We start from the raw sequence: 19,973 nt of genomic DNA on the forward strand, positions 1-19,973 counted from the left end.
CAGACACCCTGTTCCTTCCAAGCGTTCGGCTCGGAACCCATAATGCAATATTCTGGGCAGCACTGTTCTAACAAACACACAATGCAGACCGAACGTTTGGGGGAAATCACGTGATCCTTCATCTAACGCGTTACCGGCGAGAATAATGGCTGTTACATGTTACATGTGCACACCGCGAATGTTTCGCACGATTGCTTTGCCTTGATACATTGAGTCATACGAATTTTTACCCTGCGTATCCCATAGGTCCCTCCGCCTATGTCACTGTGTCACTCTGTCACTTTTCTTCCTCTCACAGCTCAGGCCGTATTCGCACGCGGCATAGCGCCGGCCCGGGGACATTACATCTGTGTGGGTGAGTCCCGCGCGGCATAGCGCCAGCCCGGGGACATTACCTCTGTGTGGGTGAGTCCCGCGCACGCGGCATAGCGCCGGCCCGGGGACATTACATCTGTGTGGGTGAGTCCCGCGCGGCATAGCGCCGGCCCGGGGACATTACATCTGTGTGGGTGAGTCCCGCGCACGCGGCATAGCGCCGGCCCGGGGACATTACATCTGTGTGGGTGAGTCCCGCGCGGCATAGCGCCGGCCCGGGGACATTACCTCTGTGTGGGTGAGTCCCGCGCGGCATAGCGCCGGCCCGGGGACATTACCTCTGTGTGGGTGAGTCCCGCGCACGCGGCATAGCGCCGGCCCGGGGACATTACATCTGTGTGGGTGAGTCCCGCGCGGCATAGCGCCGGCCCGGGGACATTACCTCTGTGTGGGTGAGTCCTGCGCGGCATAGCGCCGGCCCGGGGACATTACATCTGTGTGGGTGAGTCCCGCGCGGCATAGCGCCGGCCCGGGGACATTACATCTGTGTGGGTGAGTCCCGCGCACGCGGCATAGCGCCGGCCCGGGGACATTACCTCTGTGTGGGTGAGTCCCGCGCGGCATAGCGCCGGCCCGGACACATTACCTCTGTGTGGGTGAGTCCCGCGCGGCATAGCGCCGGCCCGGGGACATTACATCTGTGTGGGTGAGTCCCGCGCACGCGGCATAGCGCCGGCCCGGGGACATTACCTCTGTGTGGGTGAGTCCCGCGCACGCGGCATAGCGCCGGCCCGGGGACATTACATCTGTGTGGGTGAGTCCCGCGCACGCGGCATAGCGCCGGCCCGGGGACATTACATCTGTGTGGGTGAGTCCCGCGCACGCGGCATAGCGCCGGCCCGGGGACATTACCTCTGTGTGGGTGAGTCCCGCGCACGCGGCATAGCGCCGGCCCGGGGACATTACATCTGTGTGGGTGAGTCCCGCGCGGCATAGCGCCGGCCCGGGGACATTACATCTGTGTGGGTGAGTCCCGCGCGGCATAGCGCCGGCCCGGGGACATTACATCTGTGTGGGTGAGACCCGCGCGGCATAGCGCCGGCCCGGGGACATTACATCTGTGTGGGTGAGTCCCGCGCGGCATAGCGCCGGCCCGGGGACATTACATCTGTGTGGGTGAGTCCCGCGCGGCATAGCGCCGGCCCGGGGACATTACCTCTGTGTGGGTGAGTCCCGCGCACGCGGCATAGCGCCGGCCCGGGGACATTACATCTGTGTGGGTGAGTCCCGCGCGGCATAGCGCCGGCCCGGGGACATTACATCTGTGTGGGTGAGTCCCGCGCGGCATAGCGCCGGCCCGAGGACATTACATCTGTGTGGGGGAGTCCCGCGCGGCATAGCGCCGGCCCGGGGACATTACATCTGTGTGGGTGAGTCCCGCGCGGCATAGCGCCGGCCCGGGGACATTACCTCTGTGTGGGTGAGTCCCGCGCACGCGGCATAGCGCCGGCCCGGGGACATTACATCTGTGTGGGTGAGTCCCGCGCGGCATAGCGCCGGCCCGGGGACATTACCTCTGTGTGGGTGAGTCCCGCGCGGCATAGCGCCGGCCCGGGGACATTACATCTGTGTGGGTGAGTCCCGCGCACGCGGCATAGCGCCGGCCCGGGGACATTACATCTGTGTGGGTGAGTCCCGCGCGGCATAGCGCCGGCCCGGGGACATTACCTCTGTGTGGGTGAGTCCCGCGCGGCATAGCGCCGGCCCGGGGACATTACCTCTGTGTGGGTGAGTCCCGCGCGGCATAGCGCCGGCCCGGGGACATTACATCTGTGTGGGTGAGTCCCGCGCGGCATAGCGCCGGCCCGGGGACATTACATCTGTGTGGGTGAGTCCCGCGCGGCATAGCGCCGGCCCGGGGACATTACATCTGTGTGGGTGAGTCCTGCGCACGCGGCATAGCGCCGGCCCGGGGACATTACCTCTGTGTGGGTGAGTCCTGCGCGGCATAGCGCCGGCCCGGGGACATTACATCTGTGTGGGTGAGTCCCGCGCGGCATAGCGCCGGCCCGGGGACATTACCTCTGTGTGGGTGAGTCCCGCGCACGCGGCATAGCGCCGGCCCGGGGACATTACATCTGTGTGGGTGAGTCCCGCGCGGCATAGCGCCGGCCCGGGGACATTACCTCTGTGTGGGTGAGTCCCGCGCGGCATAGCGCCGGCCCGGGGACATTACCTCTGTGTGGGTGAGTCCCGCGCGGCATAGCGCCGGCCCGGGGACATTACATCTGTGTGGGTGAGTCCTGCGCACGCGGCATAGCGCCGGCCCGGGGACATTACATCTGTGTGGGTGAGTCCCGCGCGGCATAGCGCCGGCCCGGGGACATTACCTCTGTGTGGGTGAGTCCCGCGCACGCGGCATAGCGCCGGCCCGGGGACATTACATCTGTGTGGGTGAGTCCCGCGCACGCGGCATAGCGCCGGCCCGGGGACATTACATCTGTGTGGGTGAGTCCCGCGCGGCATAGCGCCGGCCCGGGGACATTACATCTGTGTGGGTGAGTCCCGCGCGGCATAGCGCCGGCCCGGGGACATTACATCTGTGTGGGTGAGTCCCGCGCACGCGGCATAGCGCCGGCCCGGGGACATTACCTCTGTGTGGGTGAGTCCCGCGCGGCATAGCGCCGGCCCGGGGACATTACCTCTGTGTGGGTGAGTCCCGCGCAGCATAGCGCCGGCCCGGGGACATTACATCTGTGTGGGTGAGTCCCTGCGCGGCATAGCGCCGGCCCGGGGACATTACATCTGTGTGGGTGAGTCCTGCGCGGCATAGCGCCGGCCCGGGGACATTACATCTGTGTGGGTGAGTCCCGCGCACGCGGCATAGCGCCGGCCCGGGGACATTACCTCTGTGTGGGTGAGTCCCGCGCGGCATAGCGCCGGCCCGGGGACATTACATCTGTGTGGGTGAGTCCCGCGCGGCATAGCGCCGGCCCGGGGACATTACATCTGTGTGGGTGAGTCCCGCGCACGCGGCATAGCGCCGGCCCGGGGACATTACCTCTGTGTGGGTGAGTCCCGCGCGGCATAGCGCCGGCCCGGGGACATTACCTCTGTGTGGGTGAGTCCCGCGCGGCATAGCGCCGGCCCGGGGACATTACATCTGTGTGGGTGAGTCCCGCGCGGCATAGCGCCGGCCCGGGGACATTACATCTGTGTGGGTGAGTCCCGCGCGGCATAGCGCCGGCCCGGGGACATTACATCTGTGTGGGTGAGTCCCGCGCACGCGGCATAGCGCCAGCCCGGGGACATTACCTCTGTGTGGGTGAGTCCCGCGCACGCGGCATAGCGCCGGCCCGGGGACATTACATCTGTGTGGGTGAGTCCCGCGCACGCGGCATAGCGCCGGCCCGGGGACATTACATCTGTGTGGGTGAGTCCCGCGCACGCGGCATAGCGCCGGCCCGGGGACATTACCTCTGTGTGGGTGAGTCCCGCGCACGCGGCATAGCGCCGGCCCGGGGACATTACATCTGTGTGGGTGAGTCCCGCGCGGCATAGCGCCGGCCCGGGGACATTACATCTGTGTGGGTGAGTCCCGCGCGGCATAGCGCCGGCCCGGGGACATTACATCTGTGTGGGTGAGTCCCGCGCGGCATAGCGCCGGCCCGGGGACATTACCTCTGTGTGGGTGAGTCCCGCGCACGCGGCATAGCGCCGGCCCGGGGACATTACATCTGTGTGGGTGAGTCCCGCGCGGCATAGCGCCGGCCCGGGGACATTACATCTGTGTGGGTGAGTCCCGCGCGGCATAGCGCCGGCCCGAGGACATTACATCTGTGTGGGGGAGTCCCGCGCGGCATAGCGCCGGCCCGGGGACATTACATCTGTGTGGGTGAGTCCCGCGCGGCATAGCGCCGGCCCGGGGACATTACCTCTGTGTGGGTGAGTCCCGCGCGGCATAGCGCCGGCCCGGGGACATTACCTCTGTGTGGGTGAGTCCCGCGCGGCATAGCGCCGGCCCGGGGACATTACATCTGTGTGGGTGAGTCCCGCGCACGCGGCATAGCGCCGGCCCGGGGACATTACATCTGTGTGGGTGAGTCCCGCGCGGCATAGCGCCGGCCCGGGGACATTACATCTGTGTGGGTGAGTCCCGCGCACGCGGCATAGCGCCGGCCCGGGGACATTACCTCTGTGTGGGTGAGTCCCGCGCGGCATAGCGCCGGCCCGGGGACATTACATCTGTGTGGGTGAGTCCCGCGCACGCGGCATAGCGCCGGCCCGGGGACATTACATCTGTGTGGGTGAGTCCCGCGCGGCATAGCGCCGGCCCGGGGACATTACCTCTGTGTGGGTGAGTCCCGCGCGGCATAGCGCCGGCCCGGGGACATTACATCTGTGTGGGTGAGACCCGCGCGGCATAGCGCCGGCCCGGGGACATTACATCTGTGTGGGTGAGTCCCGCGCGGCATAGCGCCGGCCCGGGGACATTACATCTGTGTGGGTGAGTCCCGCGCACGCGGCATAGCGCCGGCCCGGACACATTACCTCTGTGTGGGTGAGTCCCGCGCGGCATAGCGCCGGCCCGGGGACATTACATCTGTGTGGGTGAGTCCCGCGCGGCATAGCGCCGGCCCGGGGACATTACATCTGTGTGGGTGAGTCCCGCGCGGCATAGCGCCGGCCCGGGGACATTACATCTGTGTGGGTGAGTCCTGCGCACGCGGCATAGCGCCGGCCCGGGGACATTACCTCTGTGTGGGTGAGTCCTGCGCGGCATAGCGCCGGCCCGGGGACATTACATCTGTGTGGGTGAGTCCCGCGCGGCATAGCGCCGGCCCGGGGACATTACCTCTGTGTGGGTGAGTCCCGCGCACGCGGCATAGCGCCGGCCCGGGGACATTACCTCTGTGTGGGTGAGTCCCGCGCACGCGGCATAGCGCCGGCCCGGGGACATTACATCTGTGTGGGTGAGTCCCGCGCGGCATAGCGCCGGCCCGGGGACATTACCTCTGTGTGGGTGAGTCCCGCGCGGCATAGCGCCGGCCCGGGGACATTACCTCTGTGTGGGTGAGTCCCGCGCGGCATAGCGCCGGCCCGGGGACATTACATCTGTGTGGGTGAGTCCTGCGCACGCGGCATAGCGCCGGCCCGGGGACATTACATCTGTGTGGGTGAGTCCCGCGCGGCATAGCGCCGGCCCGGGGACATTACATCTGTGTGGGTGAGTCCCGCGCGGCATAGCGCCGGCCCGGGGACATTACATCTGTGTGGGTGAGTCCCGCGCACGCGGCATAGCGCCGGCCCGGGGACATTACATCTGTGTGGGTGAGTCCCGCGCGGCATAGCGCCGGCCCGGGGACATTACATCTGTGTGGGTGAGTCCCGCGCGGCATAGCGCCGGCCCGGGGACATTACATCTGTGTGGGTGAGTCCTGCGCGGCATAGCGCCGGCCCGGGGACATTACATCTGTGTGGGTGAGTCCCGCGCGGCATAGCGCCGGCCCGGGGACATTACATCTGTGTGGGTGAGTCCCGCGCACGCGGCATAGCGCCGGCCCGGGGACATTACCTCTGTGTGGGTGAGTCCCGCGCGGCATAGCGCCGGCCCGGGGACATTACCTCTGTGTGGGTGAGTCCCGCGCAGCATAGCGCCGGCCCGGGGACATTACATCTGTGTGGGTGAGTCCTGCGCGGCATAGCGCCGGCCCGGGGACATTACATCTGTGTGGGTGAGTCCTGCGCGGCATAGCGCCGGCCCGGGGACATTACATCTGTGTGGGTGAGTCCCGCGCACGCGGCATAGCGCCGGCCCGGGGACATTACCTCTGTGTGGGTGAGTCCCGCGCGGCATAGCGCCGGCCCGGGGACATTACATCTGTGTGGGTGAGTCCCGCGCGGCATAGCGCCGGCCCGGGGACATTACATCTGTGTGGGTGAGTCCCGCGCACGCGGCATAGCGCCGGCCCGGGGACATTACCTCTGTGGGGTGAGTCCCGCGCGGCATAGCGCCGGCCCGGGGACATTACATCTGTGTGGGTGAGTTCTGCGCACGCGGCATAGCGCCGGCCCGGGGACATTACATCTGTGTGGGTGAGTCCCGCGCGGCATAGCGCCGGCCCGGGGACATTACATCTGTGTGGGTGAGTCCCGCGCGGCATAGCGCCGGCCCGGGGACATTACATCTGTGTGGGTGAGTCCCGCGCGGCATAGCGCCGGCCCGGGGACATTACCTCTGTGTGGGTGAGTCCCGCGCGGCATAGCGCCGGCCCGGGGACATTACCTCTGTGTGGGTGAGTCCCGCGCGGCATAGCGCCGGCCCGGGGACATTACATCTGTGTGGTGAGTCCTGCGCACGCGGCATAGCGCCGGCCCGGGGACATTACATCTGTGTGGGTGAGTCCTGCGCACGCGGCATAGCGCCGGCCCGGGGACATTACATCTGTGTGGGTGAGTCCCGCGCACGCGGCATAGCGCCGGCCCGGGGACATTACATCTGTGTGGGTGAGTCCCGCGCACGCGGCATAGCGCCGGCCCGGGGACATTACCTCTGTGTGGGTGAGTCCCGCGCGGCATAGCGCCGGCCCGGGGACATTACATCTGTGTGGGTGAGTCCGCGCGCATAGCGCCGGCCCGGGGACATTACATCTGTGTGGGTGAGTCCCGCGCAGCATAGCGCCGGCCCGGGGACATTACATCTGTGTGGGTGAGTCCCGCGCGGCATAGCGCCGGCCCGGGACATTACCTCTGTGTGGGTGAGTCCGCGTGGCATAGCGCCGGCCCGGGGACATTACATCTGTGTGGGTGAGTCCTGCGCACGCGCATAGCGCCGGCCCGGGGACATTACATCTGTGTGGGTGAGTCCGCGCGGCATAGCGCCGGCCCGGGGACATTACCTCTGTGTGGGTGAGTCCCGCGCACGCGGCATAGCGCCGGCCCGGGGACATTACATCTGTGTGGGTGAGTCCCGCGCGGCATAGCGCCGGCCCGGGGACATTACATCTGTGTGGGTGAGTCCCGCGCGGCATAGCGCCGGCCCGGGGACATTACATCTGTGTGGGTGAGTCCCGCGCGGCATAGCGCCGGCCCGGGGACATTACCTCTGTGTGGGTGAGTCCCGCGCGGCATAGCGCCGGCCCGGGGACATTACCTCTGTGTGGGTGAGTCCCGCGCGGCATAGCGCCGGCCCGGGGACCGGCCCGGGGACATTACCTCTGTGTGGGTGAGTCCCGCGCGGCATAGCGCCGGCCCGGGACATTACATCTGTGTGGGGGAGTCCCGCGCGGCATAGCGCCGGCCCGGGGACATTACATCTGTGTGGGTGAGTCCCGCGCGGCATAGCGCCGGCCGGGGACATTACCTCTGTGTGGGTGAGTCCCGCGCCGGCATAGCGCCGGCCCGGGGGACATTACCTCTGTGTGGGTGAGTCCCGCGCGCGGCATAGCGCCGGCCCGGGGACATTACATCTGTGTGGGTGAGTCCCCGCGCGGCATAGCGCCGGCCCGGGGACATTACCTCTGTGTGGGTGAGTCCCGCGCACGCGGCATAGCGCCGGCCCGGGGACATTACATCTGTGTGGGTGAGTCCCGCGCACGCGGCATAGCGCCGGCCCGGGGACATTACATCTGTGTGGGTGAGTCCCGCGCCGGCATAGCGCCGGCCCGGGGGACATTACCTCTGTGTGGGTGAGTCCCGCGCCGCGGCATAGCGCCGGCCCGGGGACATTACATCTGTGTGGGTGAGTCCCGCGCGGCATAGCGCCGGCCCGGGGACATTACATCTGTGTGGGTGAGTCCCGCCGCGGCATAGCGCCGGCCCGGGGACATTACCTCTGTGTGGGTGAGTCCCGCGCGGCATAGCGCGGCCGGGACATACCTCTGTGTGGTGAGTCCCGCGCGGCATAGCGCCGGCCCGGGGACATTACATCTGTGTGGGTGAGTCCCGCGCCGCGGCATAGCGCCGGCCCGGGGACATTACATCTGTGTGGGTGAGTCCCGCACGCGGCATAGCGCCGGCCCGGGGACATTACCATCTGTGTGGGTGAGTCCCGCGCGGGCATAGCGCCGGCCCGGGGACATTACCTCTGTGTGGGTGAGTCCCGCGCCGCGGCATAGCGCCGGCCCGGGGACATTACATCTGTGTGGGTGAGTCCCGCGCGGCATAGCGCCGGCCCGGGGACATTACATCTGTGTGGGTGAGTCCCGCGCAGCGCATAGCGCCGGCCCGGGGACATTACATCTGTGTGGGTGAGTCCCGCGCCGCGGCATAGCGCCGGCCCGGGGACATTACATCTGTGTGGGTGAGTCCCCGCGCACGCGGCATAGCGCCGGCCCGGGGACATTACATCTGTGTGGGTGAGTCCCGCGCACGCGGCATAGCGCCGGCCCGGGGACATTACATCTGTGTGGGTGAGTCCCGCCGCGGCATAGCGCCGGCCCGGGGACATTACATCTGTGTGGGTGAGTCCCGCGCGGCATAGCGCCGGCCCGGGGACATTACATCTGTGTGGGTGAGTCCGCGCACGCGGCATAGCGCCGGCCCGGGGACATTACATCTGTGTGGGTGAGTCCCGCGCGGCATAGCGCCGGCCCGGGGACATTACATCTGTGTGGGTGAGTCCCGCGCGGCATAGCGCCGGCCCGGGGGACATTACATCTGTGTGGGTGAGTCCGCGCCGCGCATAGCGCCGGCCCGGGGACATTACATCTGTGTGGGTGAGTCCGCGCACGCGGCATAGCGCCGGCCCGGGGACATTACATCTGTGTGGGTGAGTCCCGCGCGGCATAGCGCCGGCCCGGGGACATTACATCTGTGTGGGTGAGTCCGCGCGCGGCATAGCGCCGGCCCGGGGACATTACCTCTGTGTGGGTGAGTCCCGCGCGGCACTAGCGCCGGCCCGGGGACATTACATCTGTGTGGGTGAGTCCTGCGCACGCGGCATAGCGCCGGCCCGGGGACATTACATCTGTGTGGGTGAGTCCCGCGCGGCATAGCGCCGGCCCGGGGACATTACATCTGTGTGGGTGAGTCCCGCGCGCATAGCGCCGGCCCGGGGACATTACATCTGTGTGGGTGAGTCCGCGCACGCGGCATAGCGCCGGCCCGGGGACATTACATCTGTGTGGGTGAGTCCCCGCGCGGCATAGCGCCGGCCCGGGGACATTACATCTGTGTGGGTGAGTCCGCGCACGCGGCATAGCGCCGGCCCGGGGACATTACATCTGTGTGGGTGAGTCCCCAGCGCGGCATAGCGCCGGCCCGGGGGACATTACATCTGTGTGGGTGAGTCCCGCGCGGCATAGCGCCGGCCCGGGGACATTACCTCTGTGTGGGTGAGTCCGCGCGCGGCATAGCGCCGGCCCGGGGACATTACATCTGTGTGGGTGAGTCCGCGCACGCGGCATAGCGCCGGCCCGGGGACATTACATCTGTGTGGGTGAGTCCCGCGCCGCGGCATAGCGCCGGCCCGGGGACATTACATCTGTGTGGGTGAGTCCCGCGCACGCGGCATAGCGCCGGCCCGGGGACATTACCTCTGTGTGGGTGAGTCCCGCGCGGCATAGCGCCGGCCCGGGGACATTACCTCTGTGTGGGTGAGTCCCGCGCGGCATAGCGCCGGCCCGGGGACATTACATCTGTGTGGGTGAGTCCCGCGCGGCATAGCGCCGGCCCGGGGACATTACCTCTGTGTGGGTGAGTCCCGCGCGGCATAGCGCCGGCCCGGGGACATTACATCTGTGTGGGTGAGTCCTGCGCCGCGCATAGCGCCGGCCCGGGGACATTACATCTGTGTGGGTGAGTCCCGCCAGCGGCATAGCGCCGGCCCGGGGACATTACCTCTGTGTGGGTGAGTCCCGCGCACGCGGCATAGCGCCGGCCCGGGGACATTACATCTGTGTGGGTGAGTCCCGCGCCGGCATAGCGCCGGCCCGGGGACATTACATCTGTGTGGGTGAGTCCCGCGCGGCATAGCGCCGGCCCGGGGACATTACATCTGTGTGGGTGAGTCCCGCGCGGCATAGCGCCGGCCCGGGGACATTACCTCTGTGTGGGTGAGTCCCGCGCGGCATAGCGCCGGCCCGGGGACATTACCTCTGTGTGGGTGAGTCCCGCGCGGCATAGCGCCGGCCCGGGGACATTACCTCTGTGTGGGTGAGTCCCGCGCGGCATAGCGCCGGCCCGGGGACATTACATCTGTGTGGGTGAGTCCCGCGCGGCATAGCGCCGGCCCGGGGACATTACCTCTGTGTGGGTGAGTCCCGCGCGGCATAGCGCCGGCCCGGGGACATTACATCTGTGTGGGGGAGTCCCGCGCGGCATAGCGCCGGCCCGGGGACATTACATCTGTGTGGGTGAGTCCCGCGCGGCATAGCGCCGGCCCGGGGACATTACCTCTGTGTGGGTGAGTCCCGCGCGGCATAGCGCCGGCCCGGGGGACATTACCTCTGTGTGGGTGAGTCCCGCGCGGCATAGCGCCGGCCCGGGGACATTACATCTGTGTGGGTGAGTCCCTGCGCGGCATAGCGCCGGCCCGGGGACATTACATCTGTGTGGGTGAGTCCCGCGCGGCATAGCGCCGGCCCGGGGACATTACCTCTGTGTGGGGGAGTCCCGCGCACGCGGCATAGCGCCGGCCCGGGGACATTACATCTGTGTGGGTGAGTCCCGCGCACCGCGGCATAGCGCCGGCCCGGGGACATTACATCTGTGTGGGTGAGTCCCGCGCGGCATAGCGCCGGCCCGGGGACATTACCTCTGTGTGGGTGAGTCCCGCGCACGCGGCATAGCGCCGGCCCGGGGACATTACATCTGTGTGGGTGAGTCCCGCGCGGCATAGCGCCGGCCCGGGGACATTACATCTGTGTGGGTGAGTCCCGCGCGGCATAGCGCCGGCCCGGGGACATTACCTCTGTGTGGGTGAGTCCCGCGCGGCATAGCGCCGGCCCGGGGACATTACCTCTGTGTGGGTGAGTCCCGCGCACGCGGCATAGCGCCGGCCCGGGGACATTACCTCTGTGTGGGTGAGTCCCGCGCGGCATAGCGCCGGCCCGGGGACATTACATCTGTGTGGGTGAGTCCCGCGCACGCGGCATAGCGCCGGCCCGGGGACATTACATCTGTGTGGGTGAGTCCCGCGCGGCATAGCGCCGGCCCGGGGACATTACCTCTGTGTGGGTGAGTCCCGCGCGGCATAGCGCCGGCCCGGGGACATCACCTCTGTGTGGGTGAGTCCCGCGCGGCATAGCGCCGGCCCGGGGACATTACATCTGTGTGGGTGAGTCCCGCGCACGCGGCATAGCGCCGGCCCGGGGACATTACATCTGTGTGGGTGAGTCCCGCGCACGCGGCATAGCGCCGGCCCGGGGACATTACATCTGTGTGGGTGAGTCCCGCGCACGCGGCATAGCGCCGGCCCGGGGACATTACCTCTGTGTGGGTGAGTCCCGCGCACGCGGCATAGCGCCGGCCCGGGGACATTACATCTGTGTGGGTGAGTCCCGCGCGGCATAGCGCCGGCCCGGGGACATTACATCTGTGTGGGTGAGTCCCGCGCACGCGGCATAGCGCCGGCCCGGGGACATTACATCTGTGTGGGTGAGTCCCGCGCACGCGGCATAGCGCCGGCCCGGGGACATTACCTCTGTGTGGGTGAGTCCCGCGCGGCATAGCGCCGGCCCGGGGACATTACATCTGTGTGGGTGAGTCCCGCGCGGCATAGCGCCGGCCCGGGGACATTACATCTGTGTGGGTGAGTCCCGCGCGGCATAGCGCCGGCCCGGGGACATTACATCTGTGTGGGTGAGTCCCGCGCGGCATAGCGCCGGCCCGGGGACATTACATCTGTGTGGGTGAGTCCCGCGCACGCGGCATAGCGCCGGCCCGGGGACATTACATCTGTGTGGGTGAGTCCCGCGTACGCGGCATAGCGCCGGCCCGGGGACATTACCTCTGTGTGGGTGAGTCCCGCGCGGCATAGCGCCGGCCCGGGGACATTACCTCTGTGTGGGTGAGTCCCGCGCACGCGGCATAGCGCCGGCCCGGGGACATTACATCTGTGTGGGTGAGTCCTGCGCACGCGGCATAGCGCCGGCCCGGGGACATTACATCTGTGTGGGTGAGTCCCGCGCGGCATAGCGCCGGCCCGGGGACATTACATCTGTGTGGGTGAGTCCCGCGCGGCATAGCGCCGGCCCGGGGACATTACATCTGTGTGGGTGAGTCCCGCGCGGCATAGCGCCGGCCCGGGGACATTACATCTGTGTGGGTGAGTCCCGCGCACGCGGCATAGCGCCGGCCCGGGGACATTACATCTGTGTGGGTGAGTCCCGCGCACGCGGCATAGCGCCGGCCCGGACACATTACCTCTGTGTGGGTGAGTCCCGCGCGGCATAGCGCCGGCCCGGGGACATTACCTCTGTGTGGGTGAGTCCCGCGCGGCATAGCGCCGGCCCGGGGACATTACATCTGTGTGGGTGAGTCCCGCGCGGCATAGCGCCGGCCCGGGGACATTACATCTGTGTGGGTGAGTCCCGCGCACGCGGCATAGCGCCGGCCCGGGGACATTACCTCTGTGTGGGTGAGTCCCGCGCGGCATAGCGCCGGCCCGGGGACATTACATCTGTGTGGGTGAGTCCCGCGCACGCGGCATAGCGCCGGCCCGGGGACATTACCTCTGTGTGGGTGAGTCCCGCGCGGCATAGCGCCGGCCCGGGGACATTACCTCTGTGTGGGTGAGTCCCGCGCGGCATAGCGCCGGCCCGGGGACATTACATCTGTGTGGGTGAGTCCCGCGCGGCATAGCGCCGGCCCGGGGACATTACATCTGTGTGGGTGAGTCCCGCGCGGCATAGCGCCGGCCCGGGGACATTACCTCTGTGTGGGTGAGTCCTGCGCGGCATAGCGCCGGCCCGGGGACATTACATCTGTGTGGGTGAGTCCCGCGCGGCATAGCGCCAGCCCGGGGACATTACCTCTGTGTGGGTGAGTCCCGCGCACGCGGCATAGCGCCGGCCCGGGGACATTACCTCTGTGTGGGTGAGTCCCGCGCGGCATAGCGCCGGCCCGGGGACATTACATCTGTGTGGGTGAGTCCCGCGCACGCGGCATAGCGCCGGCCCGGGGACATTACATCTGTGTGGGTGAGTCCCGCGCACGCGGCATAGCGCCGGCCCGGGGACATTACCTCTGTGTGGGTGAGTCCCGCGCACGCGGCATAGCGCCGGCCCGGGGACATTACATCTGTGTGGGTGAGTCCCGCGCGGCATAGCGCCGGCCCGGGGACATTACATCTGTGTGGGTGAGTCCCGCGCACGCGGCATAGCGCCGGCCCGGGGACATTACATCTGTGTGGGTGAGACCCGCGCGGCATAGCGCCGGCCCGGGGACATTACATCTGTGTGGGTGAGTCCCGCGCGGCATAGCGCCGGCCCGGGGACATTACCTCTGTGTGGGTGAGTCCCGCGCGGCATAGCGCCGGCCCGGGGACATTACCTCTGTGTGGGTGAGTCCCGCGCACGCGGCATAGCGCCGGCCCGGGGACATTACCTCTGTGTGGGTGAGTCCCGCGCGGCATAGCGCCGGCCCGGGGACATTACATCTGTGTGGGTGAGTCCCGCGCGGCATAGCGCCGGCCCGGGGACATTACATCTGTGTGGGTGAGTCCCGCGCGGCATAGCGCCGGCCCGGGGACATTACCTCTGTGTGGGTGAGTCCTGCGCGGCATAGCGCCGGCCCGGGGACATTACATCTGTGTGGGTGAGTCCCGCGCGGCATAGCGCCGGCCCGGGGACATTACCTCTGTGTGGGTGAGTCCCGCGCGGCATAGCGCCGGCCCGGGGACATTACATCTGTGTGGGTGAGTCCCGCGCGGCATAGCGCCGGCCCGGGGACATTACATCTGTGTGGGTGAGTCCCGCGCGGCATAGCGCCGGCCCGGGGACATTACATCTGTGTGGGTGAGTCCCGCGCGGCATAGCGCCGGCCCGGGGACATTACATCTGTGTGGGTGAGTCCCGCGCGGCATAGCGCCGGCCCGGGGACATTACCTCTGTGTGGGTGAGTCCCGCGCGGCATAGCGCCGGCCCGGGGACATTACCTCTGTGTGGGTGAGTCCCGCGCACGCGGCATAGCGCCGGCCCGGGGACATTACATCTGTGTGGGTGAGTCCCGCGCGGCATAGCGCCGGCCCGGGGACATTACATCTGTGTGGGTGAGTCCCGCGCACGCGGCATAGCGCCGGCCCGGGGACATTACATCTGTGTGGGTGAGTCCCGCGCACGCGGCATAGCGCCGGCCCGGGGACATTACATCTGTGTGGGTGAGTCCCGCGCGGCATAGCGCCGGCCCGGGGACATTACATCTGTGTGGGTGAGTCCCGCGCGGCATAGCGCCGGCCCGGGGACATTACATCTGTGTGGGTGAGTCCCGCGCGGCATAGCGCCGGCCCGGACACATTACCTCTGTGTGGGTGAGTCCCGCGCGGCATAGCGCCGGCCCGGGGACATTACCTCTGTGTGGGTGAGTCCCGCGCGGCATAGCGCCGGCCTGAGGACATTACCTCTGTGTGGGTGAGTCCCGCGCGGCATAGCGCCGGCCCGGGGACATTACCTCTGTGTGGGTGAGTCCCGCGCGGCATAGCGCCGGCCCGGGGACATTACATCTGTGTGGGTGAGTCCCGCGCACGCGGCATAGCGCCGGCCCGGGGACATTACATCTGTGTGGGTGAGTCCCGCGCACGCGGCATAGCGCCGGCCCGGGGACATTACCCTGTCACTGCCATTAGTACACTTTGTCCCTAGGAGACACTGACCCCTTAACCATGTCACTGCCATTAGTACACTTTGCCCCTAGGAGACACTGACCCCTTAACCATGTCACTGCCATTAGTACACTTTGCCCCTAGGAGGGACTGACCCCTTAACCATGTCACTGCCATTAGTACACTTTGTCCCTAGGAGACACTGACCCCTTAACCATGTCACTGCCATTAGTACACTTTGTCCCTGGGAGGGACTGACCCCTTAACCATGTCACTGCCATTAGTACACTTTGCCCCTGGGAGGGACTGACCCCTTAACCATGTCACTGCCATTAGTACACTTTGCCCCTAGGAGGGACTGACCCCTTAACCATGTCACTGCCATTAGTACACTTTGCCCCTGGGAGGGACTGACCCCTTAACCCTGTCATTGCCATTAGTACACTTTGCCCCTTGGTGGGACTGACTGCTTAACCCTGTCACTGCCATTAGTACACTTTGCCCCTAGGATGGACTGACACCTTAACCCTGTCACTGCCATTTGTACACTTTGCCCCTAGGAGGGACTGACCCCTTAACCCTGTCACTGCCATTAGTACACTTTGCCCCTGGGGGGACTGACCCCTTAACCATGTCACTGCCATTAGAACACTTTGCCCCTGGGGGTCTGACCCCTTAACCTTGTCACTGCCATTAGTACACTTTGCCCCTAGGAGGGACTGACACCTTAACCCTGTCACTGCCATTAGTGCACTTTGCCCCTAGGGGGACTGACCCCTTAACCCTGTCACTGCCATTTGTACACTTTGCCCCTGGGAGGGACTGACCCCTTAACCCTGTCATTGCCATTAGTACACTTTGCCCCTAGGAGGGACTGACACCTTAACCCTGTCACTGCCATTTGTACACTTTGCCCCTAGGAGGGACTGACCCCTTAACCCTGTCACTGCCATTAGTACACTTTGCCCCTGGGGGGACTGACCCCTTAACCATGTCACTGCCATTAGAACACTTTGCCCCTGGGGGTCTGACCCCTTAACCTTGTCACTGCCATTAGTACACTTTGCCCCTAGGAGGGACTGACCCCTTAACCCTGTCACTGCCATCAGTACACTTTGCCCCTAGGAGGGACTGACCCCTTAACCCTGTCACTGCCATTTGTACACTTTGCCCCTGGGAGGGACTGACCCTGTAACCCTGTCACTGCCATTAGTACACTTTGCTCCTAGGAGGGACTGACCCCTTAACCCTGTCACTGCCATTTGTACACTTTGCCCCTGGGAGGGACTGACCCTGTAACCCTGTCACTGCCATTAGTACACTTTGCTCCTAGGAGGGACTGACCCCTTAACCCTGTCACTGCCATTAGTACACTTTGCCCCTGGGAGGGACTGACCCCTTAACCATGTCACTGCCATTAGTGCACTTTGCCCCTAGGGGGACTGACCCCTTAACCCTGTCACTGCCATTAGTGCACTTTGCCCCTAGGGGGACTGACCCCTTAACCCTGTCACTGCCATTAGTACACTTTGCCCCTAGGAGGGACTGACACCTTAACCCTGTCACTGCCATTAGTGCACTTTGCCCCTAGGGGGACTGACCCCTTAACCATGTCACTGCCATTAGTACACTTTGCCCCTAGGAGGGACTGACACCTTAACCCTGTCACTGCCATTTGTGCACTTTGCCCCTAGGGGGACTGACCCCTTAACCCTGTCACTGCCATTAGTACACTTTGCCCCTGGGAGGGACTGACCCCTTAACCATGTCACTGCCATTAGTACACTTTGTCCCTAGGAGGGACTGACCCCTTAACCCTGTCACTGCCATTAGTGCACTTTGCCCCTAGGAGGGACTGACACCTTAACCCTGTCACTGCCATTAGTGCACTTTGCCCCTAGGGGGACTGACCCCTTAACCCTGTCACTGCCATTAGTACACTTTGCCCCTGGGGGGACTGACCCCTTAACCATGTCACTGCCATTAGTGCACTTTGCCCCTAGGGGGACTGACACCTTAACCCTGTCACTGCCATTAGTACACTTTGCCCCTGGGAGGGACTGACCCCTTAACCATGTCACTGCCATTAGTACACTTTGCCCCTAGGAGGGACTGACACCTTAACCCTGTCACTGCCATTAGTGCACTTTGCCCCTAGGGGGACTGACCCCTTAACCCTGTCACTGCCATTAGTACACTTTGCCCCTGGGGGGACTGACCCCTTAACCATGTCACTGCCATTAGTACACTTTGCCCCTAGGAGGGACTGACACCTTAACCCTGTCACTGCCATTAGTACACTTTGCCCCTAGGAGGGACAGACCCCTTAACCATGTCACTGCCATTAGTACACTTTGCCCCTAGGAGGGACTGACACCTTAACCCTGTCACTGCCATTAGTGCACTTTGCCCCTAGGGGGACTGACCCCTTAACCCTGTCACTGCCATTAGTACACTTTGCCCCTAGGGGGACTGACCCCTTAACCATGTCACTGCCATTAGTACACTTTGCCCCTAGGAGGGACTGACACCTTAACCCTGTCACTGCCATTAGTACACTTTGCCCCTAGGAGGGACTGACACCTTAACCCTGTCACTGCCATTAGTGCACTTTGCCCCTGGGGGGACTGACCCCTTAACCATGTCACTGCCATTAGTACACTTTGCCCCTAGGAGGGACAGACCCCTTAACCATGTCACTGCCATTAGTACACTTTGCCCCTAGGAGGGACTGACACCTTAACCCTGTCACTGCCATTAGTGCACTTTGCCCCTAGGGGGACTGACCCCTTAACCCTGTCACTGCCATTAGTACACTTTGCCCCTGGGGGGACTGACCCCTTAACCATGTCACTGCCATTAGTACACTTTGCCCCTAGGAGGGACAGACCCCTTAACCATGTCACTGCCATTAGTACACTTTGCCCCTAGGAGGGACTGACACCTTAACCCTGTCACTGCCATTAGTGCACTTTGCCCCTAGGGGGACTGACCCCTTAACCCTGTCACTGCCATTAGTACACTTTGCCCCTAGGAGGGACAGACCCCTTAACCATGTCACTGCCATTAGTACACTTTGCCCCTAGGAGGGACAGACCCATTAACCATGTCACTGCCATTAGTACACTTTGCCCCTAGGAGGGACTGACCCCTTAACATGTCACTGCCATTAATACACTTTGCCCCTAGGAGGGACAGACCCCTTAACCATGTCACTGCCATTAGTACACTTTGCCCCTGGGGGGACTGACCCCTTAACCATGTCACTGCCATTAGTACACTTTGCCCCTAGGAGGGACAGACCCCTTAACCATGTCACTGCCATTAGTACACTTTGCCCCTAGGAGGGACTGACACCTTAACCCTGTCACTGCCATTAGTGCACTTTGCCCCTAGGGGGACTGACCCCTTAACCCTGTCACTGCCATTAGTACACTTTGCCCCTAGGAGGGACAGACCCCTTAACCATGTCACTGCCATTAGTACACTTTGCCCCTAGGAGGGACTGACCCCTTAACATGTCACTGCCATTAATACACTTTGCCCCTAGGAGGGACAGACCCCTTAACCATGTCACTGCCATTAGTACACTTTGCCCCTAGGAGGGACTGACCCCTTAACATGTCACTGCCATTAGTACACTTTGCCCCTAGGAGGGACTGACCCCTTAACCATGTCACTGCCATTTGTACACTTTGCCCCTAGGAGGGACTGACCCCTTAACCATGTCACTGCCATTAGTACACTTTGCTCCTGGGAGGGACTGACCCCTTAACCCTGTCACTGCCATTAGTACACTTTGCCCCTAGGAGGGACTGACCCCTTAACATGTCACTGCCATTAGTACACTTTGCCCCTAGGAGGGACTGACCCCTTAACATGTCACTGCCATTAGTACACTTTGCCCCTAGGAGGGACTGACACCTTAACCCTGTCACTGCCATTAGTGCACTTTGCCCCTAGGGGGACTGACCCCTTAACCCTGTCACTGCCATTAGTACACTTTGCCCCTATGAGGGACTGACCCCTTAACCCTGTCTCTGACATTAGTACACTTTGCCCCTGGGGGGACTGACCCCTTAACCATGTCACTGCCATTAGTGCACTTTGCCCCTAGGAGGGACTGACCCCTTAACCCTGTCACTGCCATCAGTACACTTTGCCCCTAGGAGGGACTGACCCCTTAACCCTGTCACTGGCATTAGTACACTTTGCCCCTAGGAGGGACTGACCCCTTAACCCTGTCACTGCCATTAGTTGCTCCTAGGAGAGACTGACCCCTTAACCATGTCACTGCCATTTGTACACTTTGCCCCTGGGAGGGACTGACCCTGTAACACTGTCACTGCCATTAGTACACTTTGCTCCTAGGAGGGACTGACCCCTTAACCCTGTCACTGCCATTAGTACACTTTGCCCCTAGGAGGGACTGACCCCTTAACCATGTCACTGCCATTAGTACACTTTGCCCCTAGGAGGGACAGACCCCTTAACCATGTCACTGCCATTAGTACACTTTGCCCCTAGGAGGGACTGACCCCTTAACATGTCACTGCCATTAGTACACTTTGCCCCTAGGAGGGACAGACCCCTTAACCATGTCACTGCCATTAGTACACTTTGCCCCTAGGAGGGACTGACCCCTTAACATGTCACTGCCATTAGTACACTTTGCCCCTAGGAGGGACTGACCCCTTAACCATGTCACTGCCATTAGTACACTTTGCTCCTGGGAGGGACTGACCCCTTAACCCTGTCACTGCCATTAGTACACTTTGCCCCTAGGAGGGACTGACCCCTTAACATGTCACTGCCATTAGTACACTTTGCCCCTAGGAGGGACTGACCCCTTAACCATGTCACTGCCATTAGTACACTTTGCCCCTAGGAGGGACTG

At 64.5% G+C, this 19,973-nt stretch overlaps 1 protein-coding gene across 1 annotated transcript in view; it reads left to right on the plus strand.

The window, feature by feature from the left end:
- Positions 1-243: 243 nt before the first annotated feature.
- Positions 244-19,973, plus strand: part of LOC142483067 (WD repeat-containing protein 54-like) — a 92,271-nt gene continuing 72,541 nt past the window's right edge. Inside the window, exon 1 of the mRNA XM_075583154.1 lies at positions 244-355. Within this exon, the coding sequence (XP_075439269.1) occupies positions 259-355 (97 nt within the window). The 5' untranslated portion in view covers positions 244-258. The remainder of the gene's footprint in view (positions 356-19,973) is intronic.

The sequence above is a fragment of the Ascaphus truei genome, unplaced genomic scaffold, assembly GCF_040206685.1.
Source record: "Ascaphus truei isolate aAscTru1 unplaced genomic scaffold, aAscTru1.hap1 HAP1_SCAFFOLD_293, whole genome shotgun sequence".
NCBI classification, from domain to species: domain Eukaryota; kingdom Metazoa; phylum Chordata; class Amphibia; order Anura; family Ascaphidae; genus Ascaphus; species Ascaphus truei.